Genomic DNA, 27034 nt, shown 5'->3' with positions numbered 1-27034 from the left:
ATACTTAATTCTAGATAATCTTACCAAGTCAGATTTGTTCACAGTGATAGTGATAGGAACCAGACATCAAAGAGTTTCACAATTTTAAAAGTTATTTCACAAAATGTTTTTGCTTTAGATATTTACGCATGTCCGTGATAAAGTTTTCACCTATACCATTTTAACATTCATACAACACATAGCAAATATTTTTTATTTTATTTTATCTTATTTTATTTATGACTATTACATATAAAAACTCAAAAGATTCAGAAGAGTATAGCTTTGCTGGTCATTTTGAATATATATATATATATATATATATATATATATATATTTTTTTTTTTTTTTTTTTACTCATATTTTTTTCATTTTCATTCATTGGACTTTTCATTTTTAAAGCTGGCGGTCCTATCAGGGCTCTGTGATCTGTTGTGCTGTGTTGGACTTGTGTATTGAACATGACTGACCTATGTGTTTCTGAGCACATTGACCATGTTTAGAGAGATGATATGCAGCCTGAAGTGAAAGGTATCTCTCTCCTTTATCATTTCTCTTAGAAGAGAGGAGACAAGCAGATAACAATCATATCTGCCACCACTGATTCCGCACATCTCTGTGGAGAATGTGTGTGGGGGGGGGGGCTTCAGAGACCACTGTCAAGCCTCCACTCTCCAACCAATTTTGTGTCTATATGGCAGAAACATCTTGTAGTTATCTTTTTTCTCTCTTGTTCTTTTTTATGCCTTTTCTCCCTTTGTCTCTCTCTTTCGCTCTCAGCACTGCCTCCCCTCTCCGAATCAGCTCCCGATCTTCATTTGCAGGCAGCTGACAGCTTCTTTCACTTTTCTTTGTCATTTTTTTTCTCTCTCTCTCTCTGTCTCTCTCTCTCTCTTTCTCTCTCTCTCTCTTTCTCTCTCTCCTCTTTGTCTCTTTTCTTCTTTTCTTGCCCTCCATCCTTCTCCATCTGCTTTCGCTTTTGTTTGCTCGGGCCCTCTCTCATCCCAACTTGATAATGAGGAATGCGGTGTGACCCTGACCTCCATTGGCCCGCTGACACCTTTTGACCTCAGCATGTGACCTTCACTGACTGTTTTGACAGCTTGATTAATTACCCAGTGTTATGATTTATGAGTAAGCAGTATGTTAAAATAATAGACAACAGGTGGTCTTCAAAAAGTTTTTGGGGCAAATCTGTAGACTTAAGACAGTGTGCTGTTGGTGTGTACGAAAAGGGATTTTTGAGGTGCCTTATTTTATATTATTTGATTAATGTATTACTTGATTTCATTATTAATTTGTGTATTAATTGAATCATCATTCCTTTATTTATTCATTCGTTGTAATTTTTTTTTTGCTGTAAATGCAGGGCACTCTAAGGCAAATAGTATCCCAAGAATTTTTTTTTCTTTCTTTTAAGATTCACCATTATTTTACCGTTATTGACATTACATATAAAAACTCAGACAAGTTAGCTTGTTTTGTATAGTAAATAAAATGTCTGTATTTGTGTAGTAGATATTGTTACTCCTGGGTCCTATCTTGCATTTTGAAGTGTCAGGTTTCTCTACAATTAACCATTTCACATAAAATCCCAAAGGTTGGTTTGTGCAGTATTTTTGAATAATTGGTAGAATTTCTCTGTATGTGAATGTTATTCTTCCTATTCATTTTTTAGTCAGTCTTACAATTTCAGGCATTTCTGTAATAAAACTTCCAAAAGGAAATGACACTTTCAAATGCTGCAACATTTTGAGGCCAGCAGAATCTACAGGCACCAAACTTTTCCATCTAATCTACTCTTGTTAGAAGTTACTGTTTGTGGGTGAACATTAATGCAGTAAGACAGGTCTGTTAGTATTTAATTTTGTCCTATTAAATTAGTTACTTTTAAACAAAAGGTTCCTGAATGGTTATTGGCTTGAATGCATGGTTCTAGGAAAAACCTTTACTGTAAAACTTCAAACTTCACAAAGGTACTTCACATTCACCCATCTTTTTACCAAAATATCTGTTTAAGTGACTAGTTTTTCAGTCCTCATTACTACACCTTATGAATAACTCACCCAGTATGTAATTAGTCAATACGAAGTATTAGGATTGAATGCGACTTGTGGTTTAAGAGATTAAAAACCATTAGTTGAAACATTCTTTAGGGAACCAAAAGTAGTTCTTCCACTGTATCTCGCCATAGAAACCCTTGTTGCACATTTAAGAGTGTATATTACGTACTGCTCCATAGAAATTGATTTTACTTCCCATAAATAAAATATTCTGTGTTATAAAATATTCCTATCGAAAGCCAATGATCGGAAAACACCTTGGAGACCACCAGCTCCTCTATTAGCTCTGCTTCTCCTAGGCTGCAATAACAGAGCAGAGGTCAAGGGATTCCACTTTAACCTTTGACTTAAGGGGTGGTCACAGTCAGAGATGGTCAGAAAGATTAATACCCCATAGGACAGTCATTATTCATACTCAGCCAGAGGTAGATTATGAGGGAATATGAAGTTTGGGGCGACAAGTCCCTCTCAAGTATCCATGACCTTTCAAATCAACAAGCTAAATGTCTGGCTTATTGGTAAATCTCTTATTATGCTCTAGTGCTGGCCTGCATTCTTAAACATTTATGTAGGTAGCTTAGGTTATGCTGTGGTAACCATAAATAAGTATGTTAAAAGCAACTGTATACAGCCTGTTTCAATTCAGGCAGATGCCGAATATTTGAATTTCATTATTTTTTACAATACTTACTATGATATTTTGTTTTTCTGAGCTTTGGTAAGTTGGGACGAATACAGTGCAGCAACAGATCACTTTTGAAAATGCTGTCAAATTATTATAGAATGATTTTTTTTTTGTTGATGTTTTTTGTATGCTTCACTGTACCACATCTTATTAAGCTCAAAAATGCTCTCAGTTCTACTTTGTGTGGGATTTCAACTGGCAATTTACTAACGAAAGAATGAAACAATAATCAGCTAATTCTTAAACCTCTTTTATTTAAATGTTCAGTGTAGTGGAAGTACTAACTATCATGATATGCTTGTAAAAGCACATCATCATGTAATTTATAGGGATGTCACACCTTCGTATTGCCTGTCCCTAGTCCACACCTTAATTAGTCTGGTCACAGTATCTCTGTCTTTTACAACTGACCAAGTGGACTGCATTTATCTTTTCAACGATCAAGTCTAATCTGTTGCTAAACATTTGAAAATCTGTAATTTATGCTTGGTCATAAATCACCCCTGATATTCTATACAGAGAAAACAATTGTGTTTATTAGTAAGTCTACCCACCTTCTCGATAACAAAAACCTTTGAGATGTACATGGTTTAATGTTACTTGTCTGTGTGGAATGAATGCTGCTAATTTGGTTGAAATTGCAGAAGATGTCAAGATAATTTTCGTGGACTTTCATGGGCTTTCATTTTTGTGGGCAGAGAAAATGAACAAAATTGAGAACAGCTATTAATGATGAAATACAATTGCCTTCCCATTGAGCACATCAAGGTCTCTCATGGATGCTCTACATGAGTCTGCAAGGTTGAGATATTTGTCTGTGTGGTTGAGATGAGTCTGTAAGGTTGAAAGTATTTTTGACTTGCACATAATTACGTATTACACTCATATGATGGTCCTTTGCCAGCTTCAGTTAAATAAAAACAGAAAACTACCAAAAAAAAACCCACAAGAAAGTGTAATGATACTCAAATTCCAACAGTATATACAGTACATACTTCTTTTTAAGTAAATAATGAAATTGATAGTAAATTCATTTAGTAAATAAAGATAGTTTAAATGCCAAAACAAATGAAGGAATGTTCTTCTTCCTCTGCCATTTATTATTTACCTGTCTTGATGGAACAGTGGAACCCAATGTATGCCAGAATCTCTGGGACATATGAGTGTGTGTGTGTGTGTGTGTGTGTGTGCGCGTGTGTGCGTGTGTAATCTCCATGAAAAGCATGAGTATTAATGTATGTGTTGTAACACCCTTACAATGTGCATCTGTAAAAATACCTCTTGGCCCGTACCCCATTATCCAATACCCCATGTAGACTGCTAACCATAATGACAGCATGCTATGTGCTATAATTCCTCCTTTTTTTATCAGTGGCAGCTATCATTTGATGATCTATGTATTCCATCCTCATTAAAAATCAACGTGAATGATGCTATATAGAAATCTAAATCATATGACTAAAGGTATGTGAGCAGGCTTTACAATTTTTTTAGTTTTATCTCTTCATTTCACTTTATCATTTGAGATGCTTTGTGTCATACAGTGTAAAGGTCAGCTGTTGTTGTCAAATAGTGGAAGTAATTAGATTCTCTCACGTATTTATTTATTAATTTTATTTGTTTGTTTAGTCAGTAATAAACCTCAGGCATTTCTGTAATACCTTTAATTAGAAAAAAGGCAGTAGCATCTACAGGTAACTTTTCATCAGTCATTCGTTCATTCAGTCAGTGCAACAGTGAGTCAGTCAGTCTTGCAATCTCTGCTATTTCTGTAATGATGCTTTCAACTGGAAATGGCCCTCCATTAAACTACTCAGTTTAAAGCCAGCAGCGTCTACAGTCACTTTTCAACACCATGCATGACAACTGCACCTGATTGAAGCAGATTATCAACTTTCTTGTGGATGAAACCTTGTAGTGTCATGTGTAAAGGTCAGCTGTTGTGATCAAATGGTGGGGGGAGAAATTGAGTTACAAGGTGTTGATATGACATAACAGATTATGCTATATGCTAAGTGATTTGGCGTTACTGTAGAACATGGACAAAGTGATTTCCAGGTCAAACTAGAAAAGGTAGCTACTTTGTCAGGATAGTTGTTTTTTCTTAGTTTTATTTCAGTATGCTTGTTATGTGCTGTGTAACTGCGGGTCAGTTTTGTGTGCTGTGTAACTGTATATCAGTACTGTGTGCTATGTAACTGTATATCAGTACTAGGTGTCGTGTAACTGTAGGTCAGTACTGTGTGCTGTGTATCTGTATATAATTTCTAGGTGCTGTGTAACTGCGGGTCAGTATTGTGTGCTGTGTAACTGCAGGTCAGTACTGTGTCCTGTGTATCTGAATATCAGTGCTAGCTGCTGTGTAACTGTAAGCCAGTACTATATGCTGTGTATCTGTATATCAGTACTAGGTGCTGTGTAACTGTAGGTCAGTATCATCTGCTGTGTAACTGTGGGCCAGTACTGTGTGCTGTGTAACTGTGGTCAGTACTGTGTGCTGTGTAATTGTAGGTCAGTACTGTGCTGTGTATATGTATATCAGTACTAGGTGCTGTGTAACTGTGGGTCAGTACTAGGTGCTGTATAACTGTAGGTCAGTACTGTGTTGTGTATCTGTATATCAGTACTAGGTGTTGTGTAACTGTGCGTCAGTACTAGGTGCTGTAAAACTGTAGGTCAGTACTGTGTGCAGTGTAACTATATCAGTACTTCGTGCTGTATAAATGTAGGTCAGTACTGTGTGTGGTGTAACTGTAGGTCAGTACTAGGTGCTGTGTAACTGTGGGTCAGTGCTGTGTGCTGTGTATCTGTATATCAGTACTAGGTGCTGTGTAACTAAGCCAGTACCATCTGCTGTGTAACTGTAGGTCAGTACTGTGCACTGTGTATCTGTATATAATTTCTAGGTGCTGTGTAACTGCGGGTCAGTATTGTGTGCTGTGTAACTGCAGGTCAGTACTGTGTCCTGTGTATCTGAATATCAGTGCTAGCTGCTGTGTAACTGTAAGCCAGTACTATATGCTGTGTATCTGTATATCAGTACTAGGTGCTGTGTAACTGTAGGTCAGTATCATCTGCTGTGTAACTGTGGGCCAGTACTGTGTGCTGTGTAACTGTGGTCAGTACTGTGTGCTGTGTAATTGTAGGTCAGTACTGTGCTGTGTATATGTATATCAGTACTAGGTGCTGTGTAACTGTGGGTCAGTACTAGGTGCTGTATAACTGTATGTCAGTACTGTGTTGTGTATCTGTATATCAGTACTAGGTGTTGTGTAACTGTGCGTCAGTACTAGGTGCTGTAAAACTGTAGGTCAGTACTGTGTGCAGTGTAACTATATCAGTACTTCGTGCTGTATAAATGTAGGTCAGTACTGTGTGTGGTGTAACTGTAGGTCAGTACTAGGTGCTGTGTAACTGTGGGTCAGTGCTGTGTGCTGTGTATCTGTATATCAGTACTAGGTGCTGTGTAACTAAGCCAGTACCATCTGCTGTGTAACTGTAGGTCAGTACTGTGCACTGTGTATCTGTATATCCGGACTAGGTGCTGTGTAATTGTGGGTCAGTACTGTGTGCTGTGTATCTGTATATCAGTACTAGGTGCTGTGTAACTGTGCGTCAGTACTAGGTGCTGTATAACTGTAGGTCAGTACTGTGTGCTGTATATCTGTATATCAGTACTAGGTGTTGTGTAACTGTAAGTCAGTAACGTTTGCTGTGTAACTGTAGGTCAGTACTGTGTGCTGTGTAGCTGTAGGTTCGTACTGCGTGCTGTGTATCTGTATATCAGTACTAGGTGATGTGTAACTGCAGGCCAGTACTGTGTGCGGTGTAACTGTAGGTCAGTACTAGGTGCAGTATAACTGTAGGTCAGTACTGTGCGCTGTGTAACTGTAGGTCAGTCCTGTATGCCGTGTAACTGGGTCAGTACTGTCTGCTGTGTATCTGTACATCAGTACTAGGTGCTGTGTAACTGTAGGTCAGTCCTGTGTGCCGTGTAACTGTGGGTCAGTACTGTGCCCTTTCTATCTGTATATCAGTACTAGGTGTTGTGTAACTGTAAGTCAGTACCATTTGCTGTGTAACTGTAGGTGAGTACTGTGTGCTGTGTAACTGTAGGTCAGTATGTGTGCTGTTTATCTGTATATCAGTACTAGGTGTTGTGTAACTGTAGGCCAGTACTGTGTGCGGTGTAACTGTAGGTTAGTACTAGGTGCAGTATAACTGTAGGTCAGTACTGTGTGCTGTGTATCTGTACATCAGTACTAGGTGCTGCGTAACTGTAGGTCAATACCGTCTGCTGTGTAACTGTAGGTCAGTCCTGTGGCTCAGTACTGTGTGCTGTGTAACTGTAGGTCAGTACTGTGTGTTGCGTATCAGTAGTTTAGTACTGTTTACTCTTTACTGTGTAAGTGCTGCGTATCCATAAGTTAGTACCATGTGCTGTGTATTCATACATCAGTACTGTGTGCTGTGTATCTGTAGTCAGTATCATGTATGTGCATCTTATCGTTAGTTTAGTATCAGAGGGCTGTGGTATTGTTGGTGTGTGAATGCTCTGTGTATGTATGTGTGTGTGTTTGTAGGTCACCGTTAGTGGTGTAGTGGTAAATGGCATTTTCCATGTGCTCACACTCACTTCCTCCTGAGCGATTGACATGTTGCCCTCCTGTAAAAAGTTGACAAATGATTTCTGTAACATTTACTTACACAATCGATAGCTCTGACAAATTCCACCTGCACTGTGATTAATGCTACACCAGCCCCTCTCCCCATCCTTCTCTCTCACTCTCTTCACCCTCTAGGGGCTGCCTAGCACACTCAGAGCACTGTCAGTGTGTGTGTGCAGGCCTGTGTATGTTTCTGCAACTCATGTGGTTCTTCAGCAGTTTTAGGTAAGCAATAGTTGTACCATAATAGAAAGGTGGGAAATGTTAAATTACTTTTGACAGTGATTAATTTTTTAGGAGCCTAATTTGTAACTGTAAGAGAATTTATCCAATGAATTAAGGTCAGTGTGTCAAAATCCCATAGTAGTAAATATTCTGAAGTATCTTAAATGGTAAAATGCATGAAACACCCTTGATTAACCTTTCTATTTCAACATATCAATGTTTTTTTATTTCTTTATAAGGTTGGTGTGTGGACTTATGTGTACATTTTCAGTACTTCTACAGGTACTTAATTCTTAAGTGAATCTTTAAATTGTAAAATTCATAATACCGTACTGTGCACAAGTCAGAGAGCTTAATTTTCATTTCTGAAAAAAATCTATTCAACAAAGATTAATTTTTCTAAGCAAAACAAAAAAAAACATGTATTTCACATAAAATTGTACAGAAGCCTCAACAACTAAATATAGTATAATGTTTTTCGGGGTGTCTGCTCAGTGGCTTTATTTATTTTTTTTTTTCGCATCTTCCATTTTTTTTTTCCAGAGGTCTTGCTTTTAGTTTAGCTAAGAAACCTGCAGCCTGCAACCTGCAATAATTTTCCACACCTCTAAAGTTCTCGCTTTGAAGTTGGTTACATTCAGTGATGTTGAGGTTTGGACTCTGGAGTGTTCAGTCCATTCTTCTTTGAACACCAACAGCTTCTTTATTTTATTTGCAAATAGTCTTCTTTTTTGTCTATTTCCTTTACTCAGTTAACTGCACATTCTTTCAGACGTGCTGAGTTTTCTCACAGTGGAAGGATGAACCAAAACATTTGTGATTTTTTTTGTTAGATCTAAAGCAAGAGTGGAGGTTTGTTTTCTCCTCTCTCTCAAAGCTGAAACTTTTAAGTTTATCTAATGGTGACAGCTTTTTGTGAAGAACCAGAACTTGAATTGTTGTTAAGAGTCATATTTTCTCTGTATTTTTATTTATTTGCTTGTTTTAATCTTTTTTTGAACTTGCAACTGTTTTTTTCTCCCCCCCGCTTATTTCTCTCTGTCTTCCCCCTTACTTATGCAATATCTCCTTAAAAATTGATAACTTGTACTTAATGGCCATTTGAATTGGCAATTAAATGAATGACTTTTACACAGTACTGTGTGTAATTAAATTAATAGTCATTGTTTAAAAACAAATATGTGTCAAAGTGAGAGTGAAGTGAGTTTCCCCTCCTTCATCTTTGCTGGCAGAATCTGTATAGAGGGCTATAGCTAGAAGTGGGGGGTGTTGTGTGTGTGTGTGTGGGGGGGGGGGTGATATTCTGTGTTAATCTGGCAGAGAGGGGCGAATGTGTGAGTTGTGTGTGTGTGTGTGTGTGTGTGGTATCTGGGAGAAAGGAATAATGGCCTCTTGCATGCTCAAGAAGCCCACGTAGGGCTGCTGATGGACAAGGTCACCCAGTACTGTGGAGCAGGGGAGTGGAGGTGGCCTTGAGAAACAGGCCTTAACCAAAGCCCAGGGTAACTGCTTTTCATATTTTATATTGCTCTATTTACATGCATATATAAGTCCTGCTTCATAAAGACTGCAAAGTATTATTTGGGCGAGATTAATTTTACATGTGGAGGTGCGGTAATGTAATGTCACTATAATGTGTATAGCTGATTCACACAGGATAAGGAGTCTTGGTGTAAATGGTTGAGACGCATTGCAAAATGTAGGAAAACGTCCAAAAATGTAATATAAACGTGATTTTGTTTTTCCTAATGATGGAATAATTTCCGACATGACAGTTCTCACATAAACTTTGATTATTTCTACTCTTTGTTTTATAGAGGGTACAAACTACAAGAATCTTTACTGGTGTGGGAGCACACTCATAAAAAATCAGTGACATGACAGATTCAGGCAGTCCTAAAGTCACTCAAACATGGGTAATTACCTCACCTTTCCATGTACCATGTTCCAGTCTGAGTAGTAATGAAAGGGGAGTCCTACCAGTTTTTCTAAATCTTCATATAATTAATTTATGATGTAACCAAAGACATTCAGAGTAGTTTAATGTGAAATGCTCTGTTCTAGAGAAACTTAGCTAGTCAGTTGTTCTCACACAAAGTTTTTACGTGAAATGGTTAAAGGAACGTTGTCTGATGCCTGAGACATTGTGTTCTGACTATCCTTAGATGAAGTTTTGGCATAAAACATATTCTTAAAGCTCATTTATGTTGCAGCGGGTCCATACAAGGGTGCTGTGAGGCAAAAGTGCGTGAAGATATTGTATATTTTTAAGATTCACTACTATTTTATCATTCTCACCATTACAAATCAAAACTATACAGGTTCACTGGTTGAATGTATTAATTGTGCTTTGATTTAACAAGCCTTTATTCCAAGTCATTTTGGATCATTTCTGTTGGCTGGTTCGTCATTAAATGTTCACATGAAGTAAAAGGGCAGCTGGTATTTTCAAATGGGGAAAAAAATTTGAGCTACATGGTTTTGATGTGACAGCGATGAATTGGCTGCTGATTTGGACGTTTATGTCAGAGGGTTCCTTTGTGATAGTGACAGACATATAGACCATCATGGTCTTTTGTCTGTCTAACATTTATATATTGTTGTTAATGTAAGGCTGACGGTGTTAAGTTGCTATAAGGAAGGCTTAGTTACTGTATGTGCAAACTGTGCTTTGAGTCTTTGCTTAATTTGTACATTTGGCTTTCCTCATAAAGGACATTATGCAAGGCGTTATTGAGTAGCTGAATACTTGCAGTCTGAATAGAGCCCTCTGTGGATCCTCTATCCACACTTCAGCCTCCAATCAGATCACCCTGTCCTCGCTGCCTCCTTCTTTCTGATTGGTGAAGACCTCCTACCCTGGGCTTACAAGGAGAAGAAAGCCAATCAGAGAGCTGGATGCACAGACAGACCAAAGCTGTGCGATAATGGAGGGTCTGTCCATCGCCCTCAATATGGAGACATGATCCACCTCAGCTTTGATCAGAGAACAAACACACACACGCTCTCTTTCACAATGCGCCCCTCAGATACCCTACATAGAGTCTCTGAACAAGGGGTGGGGGGACGCACACATACACGCAGAGTTTCGCACGTAACGTCCACTCCTGACTGCCATCGAGCATGCTTTAGACCTGTCGAGTGCCGTCCTCTCTGTCTGACCTGAAGCAGCACAAGCCTGTCACTCGTCAGAGGATGATAGAACTATATAGGAAGGGTGGGAGGAAAAAGACAGAGCGAGAGACATAGAGAGATGCATACAAAGACAGAAAGACACACACTCTCTCTCTCCCTCACTTCAAAGCTAAACAAAGAGCCACAAATAGCTGAAACACTGTGCTGTCTGTCAGAATGGCGCTGAAGGCCCGATATTAATAAGCACGTCTTCTTTCAGCAGCACTGACTGGAGGATTGGACTGCTCTGCTGTGCTTTAAGGTAGATTTATTAGTGCTGACTCTAAATGGGCTCAGACCATCATTACTGTACTTACCGTCTAAATCACTCAAGCCGAAGAGGCATTTTCTGTGCATGTTTATGTTGGATGGTCTGTTTTTTTTGTTTGTTTTGGTTTTTTTACACTTGTGTTTTTTGGCTCTGACACACAATTCTAGGAAAAAACATTGAAGTGGAGGATCTTTAAGCTTTAAAAAGGTTCTTCACACTTTATGAAAATGGTTATTTAAAGAGCCTGAAAAGTGCTTTAGGGAACTAAAAGTGGTTTTGCTCTAAAGAACCCTTCTTTGGTACCTTTATTCTTAAGTATCAGTAAAAATTATATGCATTGCCATACACATTGTGCACAATGCACAATAAAGAACAGCATTGCTTTGCTCTCACTAAGAATTTGACTTGCCCTCTTTTTTTTTTTAATATGATTAATTTATGGTTGAATGTTTTTTTTTTTTTTTCTTCATTTTTTTTTTCTTTTGGGTCATAATTCCAGATGGTGGTGTGCATATTTGCCTGGGTGTCAGCGTGCTGTCAGTCAGTCAGATTCAGTAAGATGAAGGAGTGCGGCGGCCATTGTGGCACTGCGTGAAGGGAGTCGGCTGGTTTGAGACAGGCGGACAAAAGAGCGCTTAAGAGGGCGTCCAGCGGCGGGTTAGTGGGGTCTGAGCCCCAGTGAGGGGCCGCACTGACCCAGGCTGACCATTGGCCCAGAGGCCAGGGCCTGCTACCTCTGCCCCATGAGGAGGTGCCACCCAGGGCACGGGGGGCATGGGAAGAGCCCGACACACCACACAGCAATAATAACTGAGAGGAACTTAGAATTTCACACAATTTTTCTTGAGCATATAGAATGACATTAAAACAATCAATTACAGCATTCATTAATTGATTAATTTACACATGTTTATTTGCTTATTCATTTTTAAGTTTTTCTTAAATGTTATTGTATGCTCAGCTTAAGTAATCAATTAGGATGTACTGACTCTAAAAAGAAATTAAAATGAATTAAAATATAAATTATTTAATTAGTTCAAATTTGAAGATTCCTGGGAGAAAATGGATAAAGTAAATATTTTTTTATTTGCTTCATTCTTGTAAATATGCTCACTATAATAATTAATAATAAAGTAAAATAAATTTTAAAATATTTTTTATTGTCGTAACACCACACACTGAGGCTGTTCGCAAACAAAATCTTAATTGTACATTGTTTAGCTTCTGTATTTTTCTGATTCTTCATTTCATGATAACAGCGATTTTTTTCTGAAAGAGCCACTTGTACGTAGATGAGTCGGAGCAGGCTCACCCCTCTGTGTGGGTGTGGGAAACACTGAGGCAGCAGGGCAGCCCCCTGGTGCAGCAAAACTGTATTGGGCAAAGGCCCGGCCGTACTCCATTCTCCTTCTGCTTGACCAGATAGCTTGTGGAACTTGCTCGGGAAAGGCAGCCATTGGAGAGGCGGGCAGCGGAGGAGAAGGAGAAAAGCAGCATGGCTGGTGCAGTACAGACTGTCTCTTTACCAGTCATTTATCTTGCCTGCCACCAGTGGGCAGTGGCACTAAGCTCCACTCAGCCTGCTTCACCACCAAGTACAACCGCAAAGCCAGACTCAGCCTGGCCAACACATACTCGGCTTAACCAGGAAAAAAAAAACCTTCTGAATACATACTGATTCATGCTGAATTTAGTACTGCTGTGATGAATGTGAATATCACATTCAACCCATTCAATTTCTTGGCTTATTTTTGTACTAAAGCATTTTTTTTTCATGAGCTGCATTGAAAACAATGCAAACTGGCTTTTTGTTCTGTGAGGAATGGAAGCCTGGAAGCCTTTTAACGGGTTAAATATGAGAAAGAAACTAAGGTAACTGGATTAGATAAGGAGTTCTTTTATCTGCAAAGTGAATTAAAGTTACCTAATTGATTTTTGCTGTATGTCCAGTTAACAGAATTAAACGGAAAGATTTTTAAATTAGTTATTCTTTTTTTTACTGCCTTTTAATTTATGCTCTACTATTTTTTTTTTTCTTTTTTAACTCCATTATCACTCTTAAATTTAATTGAGCAGTTTGAAATATTTTATTATTATTTTTGGACTGCGCAACAACTTTATTAGTTGTAATTCTTGTTTTATTAGTCACACTTGCAGAGCAGACAGACCAGAGGGCAGCAGGAGTTTATTTGTATTGATTAGAATGTGAAAGTGCTTTGTCTGCGCTTCATCATGTGATCTAATTATGATTGTAAGTTATTGACAGATGCTTAATTTTTAATTAGCCCCTTGAAAATGACACTGGCTTTGTTGCTGTCTTTTGTTGCAACTGTGTGCAGATTTAAAATTTAAATATGCACAAAACCTTTAAGAGAAGTTTATACATGTCATATTTATCTAGACGATCTGTAGAAATGTCATTTATTTGTGTAAATCTTAGCAGTTTTGTGGTGCACTAAAACTAGTTGTTTGTGTTTCACATAGTTTATATCTATTTGCTTAATTAAAACTGATGTGTTAGCATACAACTTTTTCCAATTCTGTGTTTTTCTTGTTAAAAAGCAAAGCGGACTTAAATGTTAGTTTATAGTTTGTTATGCTTAGTGCACAGTTTCTGCTCATTTGCAAGTAATATGTATGAGAAATGTTGGAGGGTGAACTCTTGGTAAAGGCATTTTAAAGACATACTTTCTTTTCATAGAGATGTGAAGAGTGTAGAGTGACTCCGTAGGATGCCTGTATGCTGCCATGCACAGTCCTGTATGAAATGCTCTCTTCTAAACATAGCGTTATATAATGATCTGCAGCATTTACGTTTTGTTATTATGCCTTTTTTCCTCTTAATCAAACTTCTGTATTTGTTTTACTTTCTTTAATTGTTAGCACGCCCTGCAACGTTATCATATTAGAAGCTTTAATCAACACATTATGCTTGTTTAATTAATTTTCCTTAAACGTGGTGTGTCTGGCTATTTTTAGAGTACACTTCAACATGGATAATTTGGATAATTTGCTTCTGTCTCAGAGATTCTGACAGCGGCACATGAAGCTTGACCAAAATTTTACGAAACCTATTGACCCTTTTTAAATTGTTTGTTTTAAATTCACAAAAGTTGCAAAAAAACATTAATATTATATAAAAGCACATGCAAATATTATTTGAGGTTTTAATGTAATCTCAGATTGAAGAGGAATTCCACCAGTTTTGAGACAGATGTATACAAAGTCATTCAGAGTGGTTTGATGTTATTTATTGTAAAAAAAAACAAAAAAAAAAACTTCACAGTGATGGTGATAGGTGTGGGGGTCATAGCGTCTACAACACAGTTATATTAGCTGTCCTGAATGACGTGTGAACCTACACATAATGTTAATAATGATAAAATAGATAAAATTACTTTAAAGCACCCTACATATATCTTGTTTCAAAAGAATGTTTTAGGCCAAAAACTTATCTCAAAAATACTGTGATACAATGTCTCATTCTGTCAAATTCTGCCTGTTTTAGTGTAGCAACTTTATGTAATGTAGCTTTTTGAGGTATTAAAGCTTCAGATGACTTGGTTCTATTACCACCACTGTGAACAATTCTGAATTGGTTAGTTTCTTTTAGAATTTCAGAGCTAAGTGACCACTCTGACTCGACTCGACTTTTTCGTCTTAAGGACTGAATTAAGTAGAATTTTTTTTTTAAATGATACAATTCCATTATAATAAAAATGCAGCTTTGTAAGTAAAAATGTTTGTTTGTTACATAAAGCCTTGTCCTAGTCTAACAATGATTTTTAATAGAGAATTCATAGAGGAGTCAATATAGCCCAGGGTAGCTTTAATGTAAACACAGTCCTATTCACAGCTGTGTAGTTCCACTGAAGCACATCAATGCACTGTTAGAGCATGTATTTCAGTGAGCAAGTGTATCCTTCAAAAAAATACTCTCTCCTTCTCTCTCTGTCTCTCTCTCTGATCTAAGACTGTGGCTTCAGTCCTCTGGTCACTCTGCTCTTTATTTTGTGTGCTGCTTTATTTTGGCACCTCACACACATGTAAATTCACACACAGCTCTGGAGTATTGTTCCTGCTTGTTTACTGTTTTCCCACTTGTTTGTTTGTGTCCCAGGAGGGTTATGGAGTGATCGTGTTGAACCCCAATGAAAACTTCCTGGAGGTGGAGAAGGTTCCAGAAGCTGAGCAGAGTGCGCCGGACACCTCAGACGAGCCTGCAGAAAAACGAGAGCGCAAGGAGGAGAGGGAGGGAAAGAAGAAGAAAGACTTCTACGAGAAGTACCGCAACCCACAGAAGGAGCGAGAGACGGAGCGCATCCCCATACGGGTGAGTGAGGGGACAAGAGGGAAGGGAGGACAGAAAGAAATGCAGGGTGAGAAAGGGTTTACTGGAGTTGAGTGAGAGGGCCACACGTGTGTGGTCAGGCCCAGTATTTGGCAGCAGTCCAACTTAAAACTGTGTGTGTATCAGTAGAAAGCTCTTCTACCCACTCTCACTTTCCATTTCACTTTCTCTCTCTCTCTCTCTCTCTCTCTCTCTCTCTCTCTCTCTCTCTCTCTCTCTCTTGCTCGCTCGCTCTTGCTCTCTCTCGCATCATCTATTTCTAGCTCTTTCTCTCCCACCCCTGCCCCCTCCCTCTCTCTCACTCTCCTGCTTTCTCTCTTTTGCTCTCTCTCACATTATGTATTTCTCTCTCTCTTTCTCCCTCTTGCTTTTTTCTGTTTTTTGCTCTTGCTCTCTCTTGCTCACTCTTTTATTCTCTTGCTCTTTCTCTCCCACCCTGCCACCTCTCCCACAGTTGCTGAAGTCTCACACATATGTATGCATGTACAGTACACACACCCTGGGCAGTTTTCCGGTGAACATTGCTGCTAAATCAAATAAATAAATAAGCTCAAACAAAAAGCAGCACACAGGTCAGATGAGAAGACCAAAAACACACAAAAAAACTGTAGCCTAAAGTAAATGCTTTGTTTTACTGAAGTTTGATAGACCACTACCTGTCTGTCTGCCTGCATGTGTCATATCACACACACTACGCTGTCAGTTACCACCAGCACGTACTAGTGGTGTGTGATCTGTCAACACACTTCCAGCACTACCTTCACGCACACGCACACACACACACACACACGCACACACGTAGTGTGGAGAAATATAATTATCTGCATTATTAACATCACACTAGTGTAAAAAGCTCGATACCTCACACTTTTTCTCAGTCTCTGTAAACAAGCCGGCTTAATGACGGTCATACTATCAACAGCAAACTAACTCTGACACCCTTCACTTATTTTAATGACTTCACTCTATAGCAGGACTCTCTAATGTGGCCCAAATGATGCATTTCTTCCCCTTTTTTTCACTTACACACTCACACACGATAAGAAGTAGACAGGGAATTCTGTGAAATGGCCATCAGCGAGTGCGAAGCTTTGAGATTTTTGGCACTTCCGCCTTTTTCTCACTTTTACGTAGCTTTCTGAGCCATTTCCTTCACTGCTGTACGTGTTGAGGATGTGTCGCTTATGAGAAATGTAAAAGTGGGCTATATGGTGGAGATATATCATAATCTTTCAGGGTATTTTTGCAATGTACAATATGTATCGTTGCAACTGTGAAAATACTGTTGTTTAAAAAGGCTATGAAACACTGTGAAGGACAGAGTGATGTGTTAATAAAAACTGAAAGCTGTCATTAGTAAATTTTCTTTGACCCGTGTTAAACTTCAATACTAAAGCATGATTTGATATGTATATATATATATATATATATATATATATATATATATATATATATATATATATATATAAATTTTTCTTTTGTAAATATATGCTCATTCCAAACTGGATGCCTGTAGCATATTCCAAAAAAGTAGGGACAAGAATGTGATTATATCACTTTTTTTTTTTTAAACAACACATAATTATCCTTAACCTTGGGGGTTAAGGACATTGATTCTGTTTTTAAAGCAATTTTTGTATTCTGTTATACAAGTTTTCAGCTGCATGAATGCACGTGGATATTGTCTTTTTTGTCACATTTTTTAGTTCATAATGCATAACTTGTTTTTTAATGAGAGATAGATCTGGACTGCAAGCAGACCAGTCTAGCACACACACTCAGCAACGCTGCTGTAATGCATGAAGAAAGAGGCTTGCCGTTGTCGCATAGAAATAATCATGGATGTCCCTGAAAATGATGTCGTCTAAAACAGGTTCTCAGACTGGTCCTCAGGGACCTCCAGACAGTCCACATTTTTTCTCTACACATATGTGTTATGAGTTGGGTTAGAGAAAAAAATTGGGGAGCCTGAGGTATTGCATTGAGAACCACTTGTCTAGAAGGCAGCCTGTGTTGCTACAAAAGGTATTTTTCAGTGTTAATGGTGCCTTCAAAGATGTGCAAGTTACCCATGGGCACTGTTATAATCCCACACCATGTCAGATCCTGGCTTTTGAACTTTGCACTGGTGATGGTCTTCATGGCTGAAAGATCGCGGCATTGATTATTTCTATAAACAGTCTGAATGGTTGACTCCTCAGACCACAACACACGTTTCTGCTGTTCATCAGTTCATTTCCGATGAGCCCAGAGATGTCGGTAACGTTTGTGGATGTTGTTGATGTGGCTTCTCTTGTCCATAGGACAGTCTTATTGTCTTGTTTTTCAAAGTATTTCTGAGCCTTAACCTGTTGATGTTATTATGCACTCTAAATCTTTGCAATCACTAGTTGCAGAACGTTATACTATTTGCTGATGGATTTTTTTTTTTGTGGCGAACAGTCTGCCCTACAATAGACTGGCAACCTGTCCAGTGTGTTTCTTGGCTGTGGGTGTGGGTGTGTATTCTTTGAACATTTCACAATGTTCTTGTCTTAAATTGCTCTTGTCCAAATCTTTTTTGGAATATGTTGTGGCATCAGTATTAGAACCAATGTCTATTTACAAATCAGTAAAGGTTTGTTTAAGTACAGGTCATAGTGCATTTTCAAATCACACCTTTTTGGTTTTATTGCATTTCACATACTGTCTGAATTTGATTAACACAAGTGTTTTAATTACATGTTAACAAAGCATTATTAACATCACAATGCGGTTAAGTATTAATACCATTCTTTTTTTCATGGCAATAACACAATTTCTTAGTTTAACCCTTTGACCTGTCTGTAGTCCAGGCTGAAACCTAAATGCTTGTGCTGTATTTTGCTAAGATAGGATCTGCGATTGTAGCCCTCTCATTCAGTTACTGCTTTTTAATAACTTTTAAAATAATACCTTCAGCATGTTCAGCACACTACACTGGACAGTGCTTGGAGGAGGGCTATAGCTAAATCATTGATCAAATTACAAATATGGCAAGCTATAGATTTTCTCAAGAGTTTCTGGTGAAAATCCAAAGACTGTCTATGAGAACCAGAGCAAGAGGCTATTGGGACAACTGACTGTACAAATACATATGATATGTAAGCTCATTGATTGAAATGTGCAGCCATTGTTGCTCTTAATGGACATCAATGATGAAAATTGGAGCTCACATTTGCTAAAATAACTGTTTCAGCAGGAAAAGGAAGAAAATCAAACTTGTTTTAATTAAAGGTAGACTTGGAATTCTGTGAAATGGTCATCAGCAAGTGTGAATCTTTTTGGCACTTCGCTCTTTTTCTCGCTTCAACGTAGCTTTGTGAGCCGTTTTCATCTGCTGTACGTGTTGAGAGTGCATTCTGCTCCCGTGCGGCGCCGATGAGGGAAAACACCCTGTCAGTATGGATAGAAGCTCAACTTACTTCTGCTGACATCTTCATGTGCTGTTGTGGTCACACTGGTGTGTGTGCAGAAGAAAGAGAAAGAGAGAGAGAGAAGGACAAGTGAGAAGAACTTCATCCTTAGAGGAGGTGAGGGAAAAAACCCATATTAATGTCTTAATAAATATTTCAGCTGGATTAGTTTAGGACTCATATAATGAGGCATCTCTCTCTCTCTCTCTCTCTCTCTCTCTCTCTCTCTCTCTCTCTCTCTCTCTCTCTCTCTCTCTCTCGCTTTCTCTCTTTCTCTCTCTCTCGCTCTCTCGCTCTCTCTCTCTCTCTCTATCCCCCACCCTCAACTTCCTCGGTTTTCCACCATCTTGTCCCCCTCCTTCCTCCGTCCCGTCCCCAGAATCTTTTTGCACTTTATAATGCTAGCAGCGTGAGATCGTTAAAGCCAAGGTTTTTTGAATTCTGCAGGGGGACTATGCAATATTCTTCACTCTGACCACATTAGGCTGGACCTCCTCTCCAACACGCTGCTTACATTATACATGCTGGACAGCAGCAAAGGAACCAGCACAAGGACAGCCAGTAACTGTGGCGCACATGTCTGTGAGACTACAGCAAGCTTACATAGGCTTGCCCACATAGAATTCCTTTAGTAAACATGAAAGTGAAAGACATACTACAAACCTCTGAAGGCACAGAGTTGAAGAAAGTTGTACTTTCTAAAATGTATAAAACTCTGCATCAGGCATCACTGTTAGAATTAATTCTCTGAAAAAAAATACTTTCTCAGCCTATCATTGTGTGAAGTGCACTGCTTTGAAATTTTGTTTCTTGGTGTGGTGGGGCTGTCTAAAAGATGCTACTTGTCATTGTCTATTGTTTTTATGTCCTTTACTTTTGAATATCTTAGTGTCATATGAATTCTCTATTTTCAGTTATTTGCAAGGAGTTTAGGAGAATATTTCAATCAAAACACTGCATATATATTTCCTTGTACTGTACTCAAGTGCCTTGAGTACTGTACTCAATTTCCTTCTACTGTACCAAGCACTCACATCCACATTCCATGCAGTGTCATGGGTAGGCAATTATGGCAATGTAACTAAAATTAAAACTAAAACCAAAAATGTAACATCATGACACCGGAAGGCACTTTGATGATGCATCATATGTATTGTGATTTTCCAGCAAAACAGCAATGCCACATTTAAAATTGGCTGTGAAATTTTAAATGAGGCACTGCTGTTTTGCTGGAAAATAGGCTAACATCTGATCAGCTCCATATTTATGCTGATTGTTGATGCCCAGAAATTTGTTTCTGACTTTTTGTGATATAAATGCTTTATGTGATGGCATCATTTGCACTAAACAACAAAAAAAATAAAGTTGTTTCATAGAGATGGAAGCTTGTTGACATGTTTCCCTCTCCGATTTCATATGTGCCATAACTTGTGTGGCTTTGACTCTACTGATAAGGAAATTATGTTTATTTACTTATTTTTATTTTATTTATTTATTTATTTTTTTAAACAGTTATGGGAGAGATCAGGTTTCTCTCCAGCGTAGAGCTGTTTGAGTACTTTCTATTCTGAAAGGCTGTCTGTAAATGGCAGCAGTCCTTGTAAAATTGTTTCTTGCCTCCTCTGTCCAGCTGTACCATTTCCATTGTAGGTTTTCGCAACATTTCAGGCATAAACAAACACTTTTTCCGCTAAATGTTTTGTCACCATTCAGAAAATATTATTGCCAATTCCTGTTTCTATATCCTACATCATCAAAATTTATTTTTAAAAGTTTTTTTTTGACAATAGATTTTGGAATCTTGGCGATTAATGCGAAAAAAAAGACCAGTAAGAGACATGAAAACAACACCTCAATATATCACATTTGTGTTTGTTTACTTTGGGTAATGCTAAAAAATAAAACTGGCTTTTTGGTTTCAGATTTAAGCCAAACTGAGTTACTAAATACTAAAACAGACACAGCGAAGATTATACGCACTGTCTAAAACACCCCCCATAATGTTGCTGCATAGTGCTGTTGCTATCCCATTTGAATAACAACTGCACTATCTAATGAATCAATAACAGTACAAAAATTTAGGGGCCTGAGAAAAGGTAACATTTATCCATTAATTTCATTTCTTTAATCATTCATTCATATTCAAAGCCTATTTATTCATGTAGCATAATATGTGCAGTGTATTGTCCCAAGTATTGGAGTCATGATCCAAGTACTCAGAAGGCCTTTAGCTGTCAGAGGTCCCTAGGCACTGGTCCCAAAGGCCCGGTCAGTAATCCATCCCTGGATCAATTGCTTGCTTCTGTGCAGTTACTAGAATCTGGTTTTAGTTATTCACTGGTGTTTGTGGTTATTAAACAATTAATCAATTTCAGTTCAGTTTGTTTTATTGGCAAGGCCAGATTTAGTTGCAGAATTGGCAAAATACTAATGAAACAAAAATGTATAAATGCATTTAAAAGAGTACAACTAGATTGTTGTTGTTTGTAGGCTATAATACTTTGCATAAAATTGTGTGTCTATAATGAGTCTAAATTGGCCTTCATGATACTGTTGTATGTAAAAATTTGACTAAAATTTAACTTTCTAGGTGAACATTTTAGTGCACAATTTATATTTATTTGCTGTTTTTAACATATTGAGAAAAGTAAAAACATAAAATATAAAATGTGCCATAACTTTTTGCACAGGCTTTTTAAATGTATTTATTTATTTATTTATTTATTTATTTAAGTATGTTAATTTCAGCAATAAACAAACTTTACAACTGTACAATACCTTTGCTCTGAAAAGTGTATCCTGGTGTAATATATCACTGTAACATCATCATCGTTGTTGTTAACAGCTTAGTCCAGATAGGGTCGCGATTAGTTTGAGTGTTTGAGTGTCCTGACTGAAGTTACACCTATCAGACCCTTTTCAGAGGAGAGGAAGCCATGACTTTGTGTTCTTATGTTGTACCTGCTGACACACTACCTTATGTCTCTATGAATGTTCAGCTTCAAGCCGTGTGCATGTGTGTGTTTGTATTTGCGACTTCGCATGTGTGTTTTTCCCTCATCTCCACCCATCCTCTCAGGCCCTAGAGTAGGGGGCGGGGCTGCGCCCACTCTCATTCTCCGGTACTTTTTAATCTTTTATAGCTGTATTGTGCCAGACTCAGACCCCTCTCCTCCCCTCCTTGACTTCCCGCCGAGCGTAGGACCACCTGCATGTCACTCCAGCAAGCCCAGCTAGCTTCGTCCTGGCCAGAGTTGAGTTGATTAATACGCTTCCTTACCCTCGTTAAGGAGCCCTTAACTGCCTTTAGCACTCTTACTTTTTGGGGCCCCCCCTGGGGTTCATAGTGCCCCTGCATAATCTCCCACCACTCTGAAAGATCACAGCCCCAAAGGCCCAAGTGTAGTGTCTCTGGAGAGCCTGGGTGAACGACAGAGAAGGAGGCAGAGGAGAGAAAGAGAAAGAGAGAGAGAGAGAGAGAGAGAGAGAGAGAGAGAGATAGAGAGAGAGGTGGGGGTGGCACATAGAAGTTTTTTGGGAGTTCACTTTACTCTGAATTTGAGGCCTAATCCAGTTACCTATTTTCTGTCAGCCAAGCGAAGGAATAGCAGGAACAAAACCCACATTCAGGGCTTAAGAAGCTTCCAAAGATTTCATTCAGGCCTAACCAGGACAGGCTTAGGGCCCCAGCCCCAGGGGGAAAAGAGCCGTTTTTCTAAATGACTAGAATAATTTTTTCCTCACTTTTTTTCCTCCCTCAGATTTCTTATTGTTGCTTTTTGTTCTGAGAGAGAGAGTGAGAGACAGACAGTGTTAGGCCTTCATAAAGCATTGGAGCGGCAGCAGCTCGTTCGCGTTGAGTGTTCCTCTTTTCTCTCGGCACTGTCGCTCTTTCTGAGTTGTTCGTTTATTCATTTCTTAAGTGCCTGCAGAACTTTAAGTGTCAGATCCTTGCAGCAGTGGCATGAGTTTATTGAACGCTCTGAGTATGGTGCTTCGCTCTGTTTCTGTTTTGTATATCATCTAGACAGTGTTTTATTTCTCTTTTAGAAGGTCAGTGATCTGTATTAGAACACTTATTTGCATTTACTGCTCACTGTCCTGTTCTGCGTCAAGGTGAAGGAAATATTTTGTGTGCACTGAAGTTTAAAAAAAGGAAAAAAGTAACCTTTTCAAATTGTAATGACTGTTGAAGATCTTTATAATAATCATTTATTTACTCGACACTGAACAATTGAACTGGTCTTCATGTTTATTGAATATATAAATCATTTTTTTTTTAGACATTGTGAGAAGTTCTTGATGAGCTATGTTGAATAGGTTAACCATAGAGATGATGTCATTGCTTTTATCTTTGAAAACTTGTAAAAGCAAAATATGAAAAATTTACATAATTTACATTCATTTATCAACATAAATGAAAAGCTTATGTGCTATAGCATTCAACAATTTGGAAATGCTGTTAAAAAGTTTGGAGTAATGGTAGATTTGTCTAGAATGATGAACGGAGTTCACATACATATATATATATATATATATATATATATATATATATATATATATATATGTATGTATAATCAAAATATATAAAAAATAGAGAGAGAGAGTTCAAATTGTTTTTAGTAAAAGTTGTGTGCAGTCTAAATACTTGCATTTATTGGTAAAGTGATAAAAATTGCTATATTCAATATTTGACATTTCAAAAACCTAAACCTGTACTGATAACTCTCAACAACGAAAAATTAACCCCGTTGAAATAAATAAATATACAGTGCTACAATGAGACATTAGGGTCTCCATTAATCCTTTAAACTCTAAGGACCCATCACTTGCTGTTTTCTTACACATCTTTTCAATATTCACATATTAGTTGCATAGTAATTTTTGAATAACAAGTCAGTGATTCAACTTTTTATTTAGTATTCATTTAACTCTATTCCTTTTTTATGTTCTACTCATAGATACTCATATTTGAACTGATCCAAAGTACTGATCTAGTACCAGTGCTCTATTAAGGCATTTGCTTTAATAGAATTAAAGTAACATCATACACAGCCCAGATGAGCACTGTCTTCTACAGTTTTCTGATTTCTCTTCTGTACACTTGATTCAATTCTTCAGTTAACTTCCAGGATCTGTAAGTGTTTGAGCTGGGAAATTGCTAAACTGTGCTGGATAATGTTGCCCATCCCATACAATAATATACTCTGACTGGCCCCTTCATAAAGCACACCTCCTCGTATCTTCATTTGGGCAGTCCTGGGCACGAGTTTAGGGAACCAGCCCTGTGACTGGAAGGTTGCCGGTTTGATCCTCTGAGCCAGTGAATGAACAGTCTTTGACTGAGGTGCCCTTGAGCAAGGCACCTAACCCCCAACTGATCCCTGGGTGCTGTGGATAGGGCTGCCCACACCTTCGGGCAAGTGAAAGGAGGAGGACTGCAAGGTGTCTAACATCCACCAGCTCCGTGATGTCATCATGGAGGAGTGGAAGAGGATTCCAGTAGCAACCTGTGCAGCTCTGGGGAATTCTATGCCCAAGAGGGTTAAGGCAGTGCTAGATAATAATGTTGGTCACACATAATATTGACACTTTGAGCACAATTTGGACATGTTCACTGTGAGGTGGACTCACTTGTGTTGCCAGCTATTTAGACATTAATGGCTGTGTGTTGAGTTGTTTTCAGAGTACAGTAAATCTACACTGCTATACTAGCTGTACACTGACTAAGTTATAGCCAAGTTTCATTTCTATAGTGTTGTTGCATGAAAGGATGGAATGAAATATTTGCAGAAATGTGAGGGGTGTACTCACTTTTGTGAGATACTGTATATACGCAGTAAGACACTACATTGGCTGTTGTTGCAGTGCTGTGACTCTGAGGTAGGCAGTGTTTATTTCTCTCAAAATTTATCTATAGCCATGCCAAGTAGAGATAGCATAACAGTATCAATAGGTATCCGTATGAAGCCAATATTAGAAAATGCTGGATTGGATATCAGAGAGGAAAAAAGAAAGAATACAATCCTGTAACAAATCTAACCTGAAATTGCACACACTCACAGTTGTTTTTAGCTGTGTATTTCTTCCTACTTTTAGATGCTCTTCTAAGTGCTTAATTTAATAGCAGCTAATTTTACAGCTTTGTGGTGTTAAAGTGTCAGAAACAGGCAAGTTTCAGAGAAAAACTGGTATCATGCCCTATATGATGCAAAGATGGCATATGAATATTTTAATATTTAATTGTCATACTTTAACATATCTGTTTAATAAGGTGAACAGGAAAAAGCATTTTAAAGTAATGCATAACTAAGTTGCTGAAATATAAATTGTCATTCAGAATGCTGTGATATGAAATGGTTAATTGTAGAGAAAATTACTGAGTCGGATAGTTGGGAGCAGCATAACAGATGTTTAGAGCAAAATATGCTAAAGAAATAGTCAAATACTGCAATAAATTTGACAATGTTACCATTTAAATGAGCAATTAACCTATGTCATAAATCCTGATGTGTCAAATTTGACAATAGAGTTCATCTGTGATGGCTTAAGGCTTTATGAGTGTTGCATTAGTTGATACATGAGTGCATGAGAAAGTCAGTGGTACGGTATTGCTTTGGAGTCAGTTCCAGTTCAAGGTGACATGCAGGCTGGGGTAGTGGCTGGTGTTCACACACCGTGTACCCTACGGCCGCCTCCGTCTCCTTAGGAACGCCATCCATTATTTATCCCTCGTTTTTTCCTCCTCACCTAATCCTTGCGGGACCCGCAGAATCCGTGTTTTGGAGATGTTCTGTTTCCCCATGCTCGGCTCGTACATGACTAACCCGCACGTCTTCTAGATAAGACCTGCTCTGGGTGGAGCTGTCAGGAGTAGGCGATATGTATTCAGCCTTGCCGTTGTATCACCTTCACACTGTCTCTGTTCACACCGCTCCAGGACACTTTCTGGAGGCCCTGAGCGTGCCTGAACTTTGGCCTCCAAGACCTCGTGCCTGACCCTTTATTGCAAGGACATGCGTGGTGACTGGGCTTGGCTTAATTAAACGTATGAACTTATGACACAGCCAAAGCAGGAGGTCAATAACTGAGGTCCAGGGCCACTCACCTGTTTAACCCGTATGTCTGTTTCTGCGTGTGTGTTATGTGTCGAGGCTTATTTACTTTGCTTCTGAGTGTATGTGTGTGTACGTGTGAAAATATTGATTTGCGTTTACGTGATATGTAAGAGGGCATTTGACACTGGTGTACAGCACAGTCAAAAGCCTGTTGATATTTTATTACGTAATAACCTGTACAGTGTGGATTGTACACTAGACACCAGAAGGTATTTTAGACGTTTTAGTCAATATTTTATATTGTTTTAAAAAGCTTTGAAAAATTATCAGATAAAAACATGTAATGACCTCTTTGTCATTCGACTTTATTGGTGCTAATTTTATTGTAACTTAATTAATGTTATACAGTATCTTTCTCAATTATAATAAAATAAGCTTGCCACAATCTGTGACCATGTAAAGTTCTAGCAACAAATTACAAATCAACATCAAATCAATATTACATCAAATTTTACACTTCTATTTGCAAGAAATATGATTTTATATTATTCAAAAATAATACAAAAACTTTTAAATAGTAGTTGCAGCTGTGTGTGTGTTTTTTGAAGAAAGATACAAAACTCAGTTCCAAAAAGCTGTAACTGTATATTTAATGCAGATAAAACACAAAGGAGTGACTAGTGAATTCTGACCGGTGTTAAATTATAAACAGTACAAAGACACATTATACTCTGGGGACAGAAGACATCATTTGATCCAGAATTTTTTGCCATTCTTCTGATATACAAGTCTGCAGCTGTTCAGAGCCTTCATGTTTTGTGCTTTATAATGCACATTTCAGTGGGAGACATGTCTGGACTGTGGTCAGGCATAGCATGTACATCCCTGAAAAAGATCAGTGGCATATGTATCACCAAAATGTGTGTATCTTTCAGTGGTAATGGTGCCTTCAGCGGTGTTCAAGTTATCTATGCCATGGGCACTAATACACTTCCATACCATGACAAACCCTGGCTTTGGACCTTCATGCTGGGAACAATCTGGATGGTTCTTTTCTTCCTTGTCCTGGAGAACACAACATCCATTATTTCCGTTACAAAAATGTAAAAGATTGACTCATCAGACTA

At 38.2% G+C, this 27034-nt stretch overlaps 1 protein-coding gene across 2 annotated transcripts in view; it reads left to right on the top strand.

The window, feature by feature from the left end:
- Positions 1 to 27034, top strand: part of fam172a (family with sequence similarity 172 member A) — a 234570-nt gene that overhangs the window by 89086 nt on the left and 118450 nt on the right. For both annotated transcript variants that reach the window (XM_017691133.2, XM_017691134.2), the window contains exon 7: positions 15185 to 15397. In XM_017691133.2, coding sequence (XP_017546622.1) covers positions 15185 to 15397 — 213 coding nt within the window. The remainder of the gene's footprint in view (positions 1 to 15184; positions 15398 to 27034) is intronic.

This window comes from Pygocentrus nattereri, chromosome 20, assembly GCF_015220715.1.
Source record: "Pygocentrus nattereri isolate fPygNat1 chromosome 20, fPygNat1.pri, whole genome shotgun sequence".
Classification (NCBI taxonomy): domain Eukaryota; kingdom Metazoa; phylum Chordata; class Actinopteri; order Characiformes; family Serrasalmidae; genus Pygocentrus; species Pygocentrus nattereri.
The sequence above is the reverse complement of the archived record's forward strand: the minus strand, read 5'-3'. Positions and strand labels throughout refer to the sequence as shown.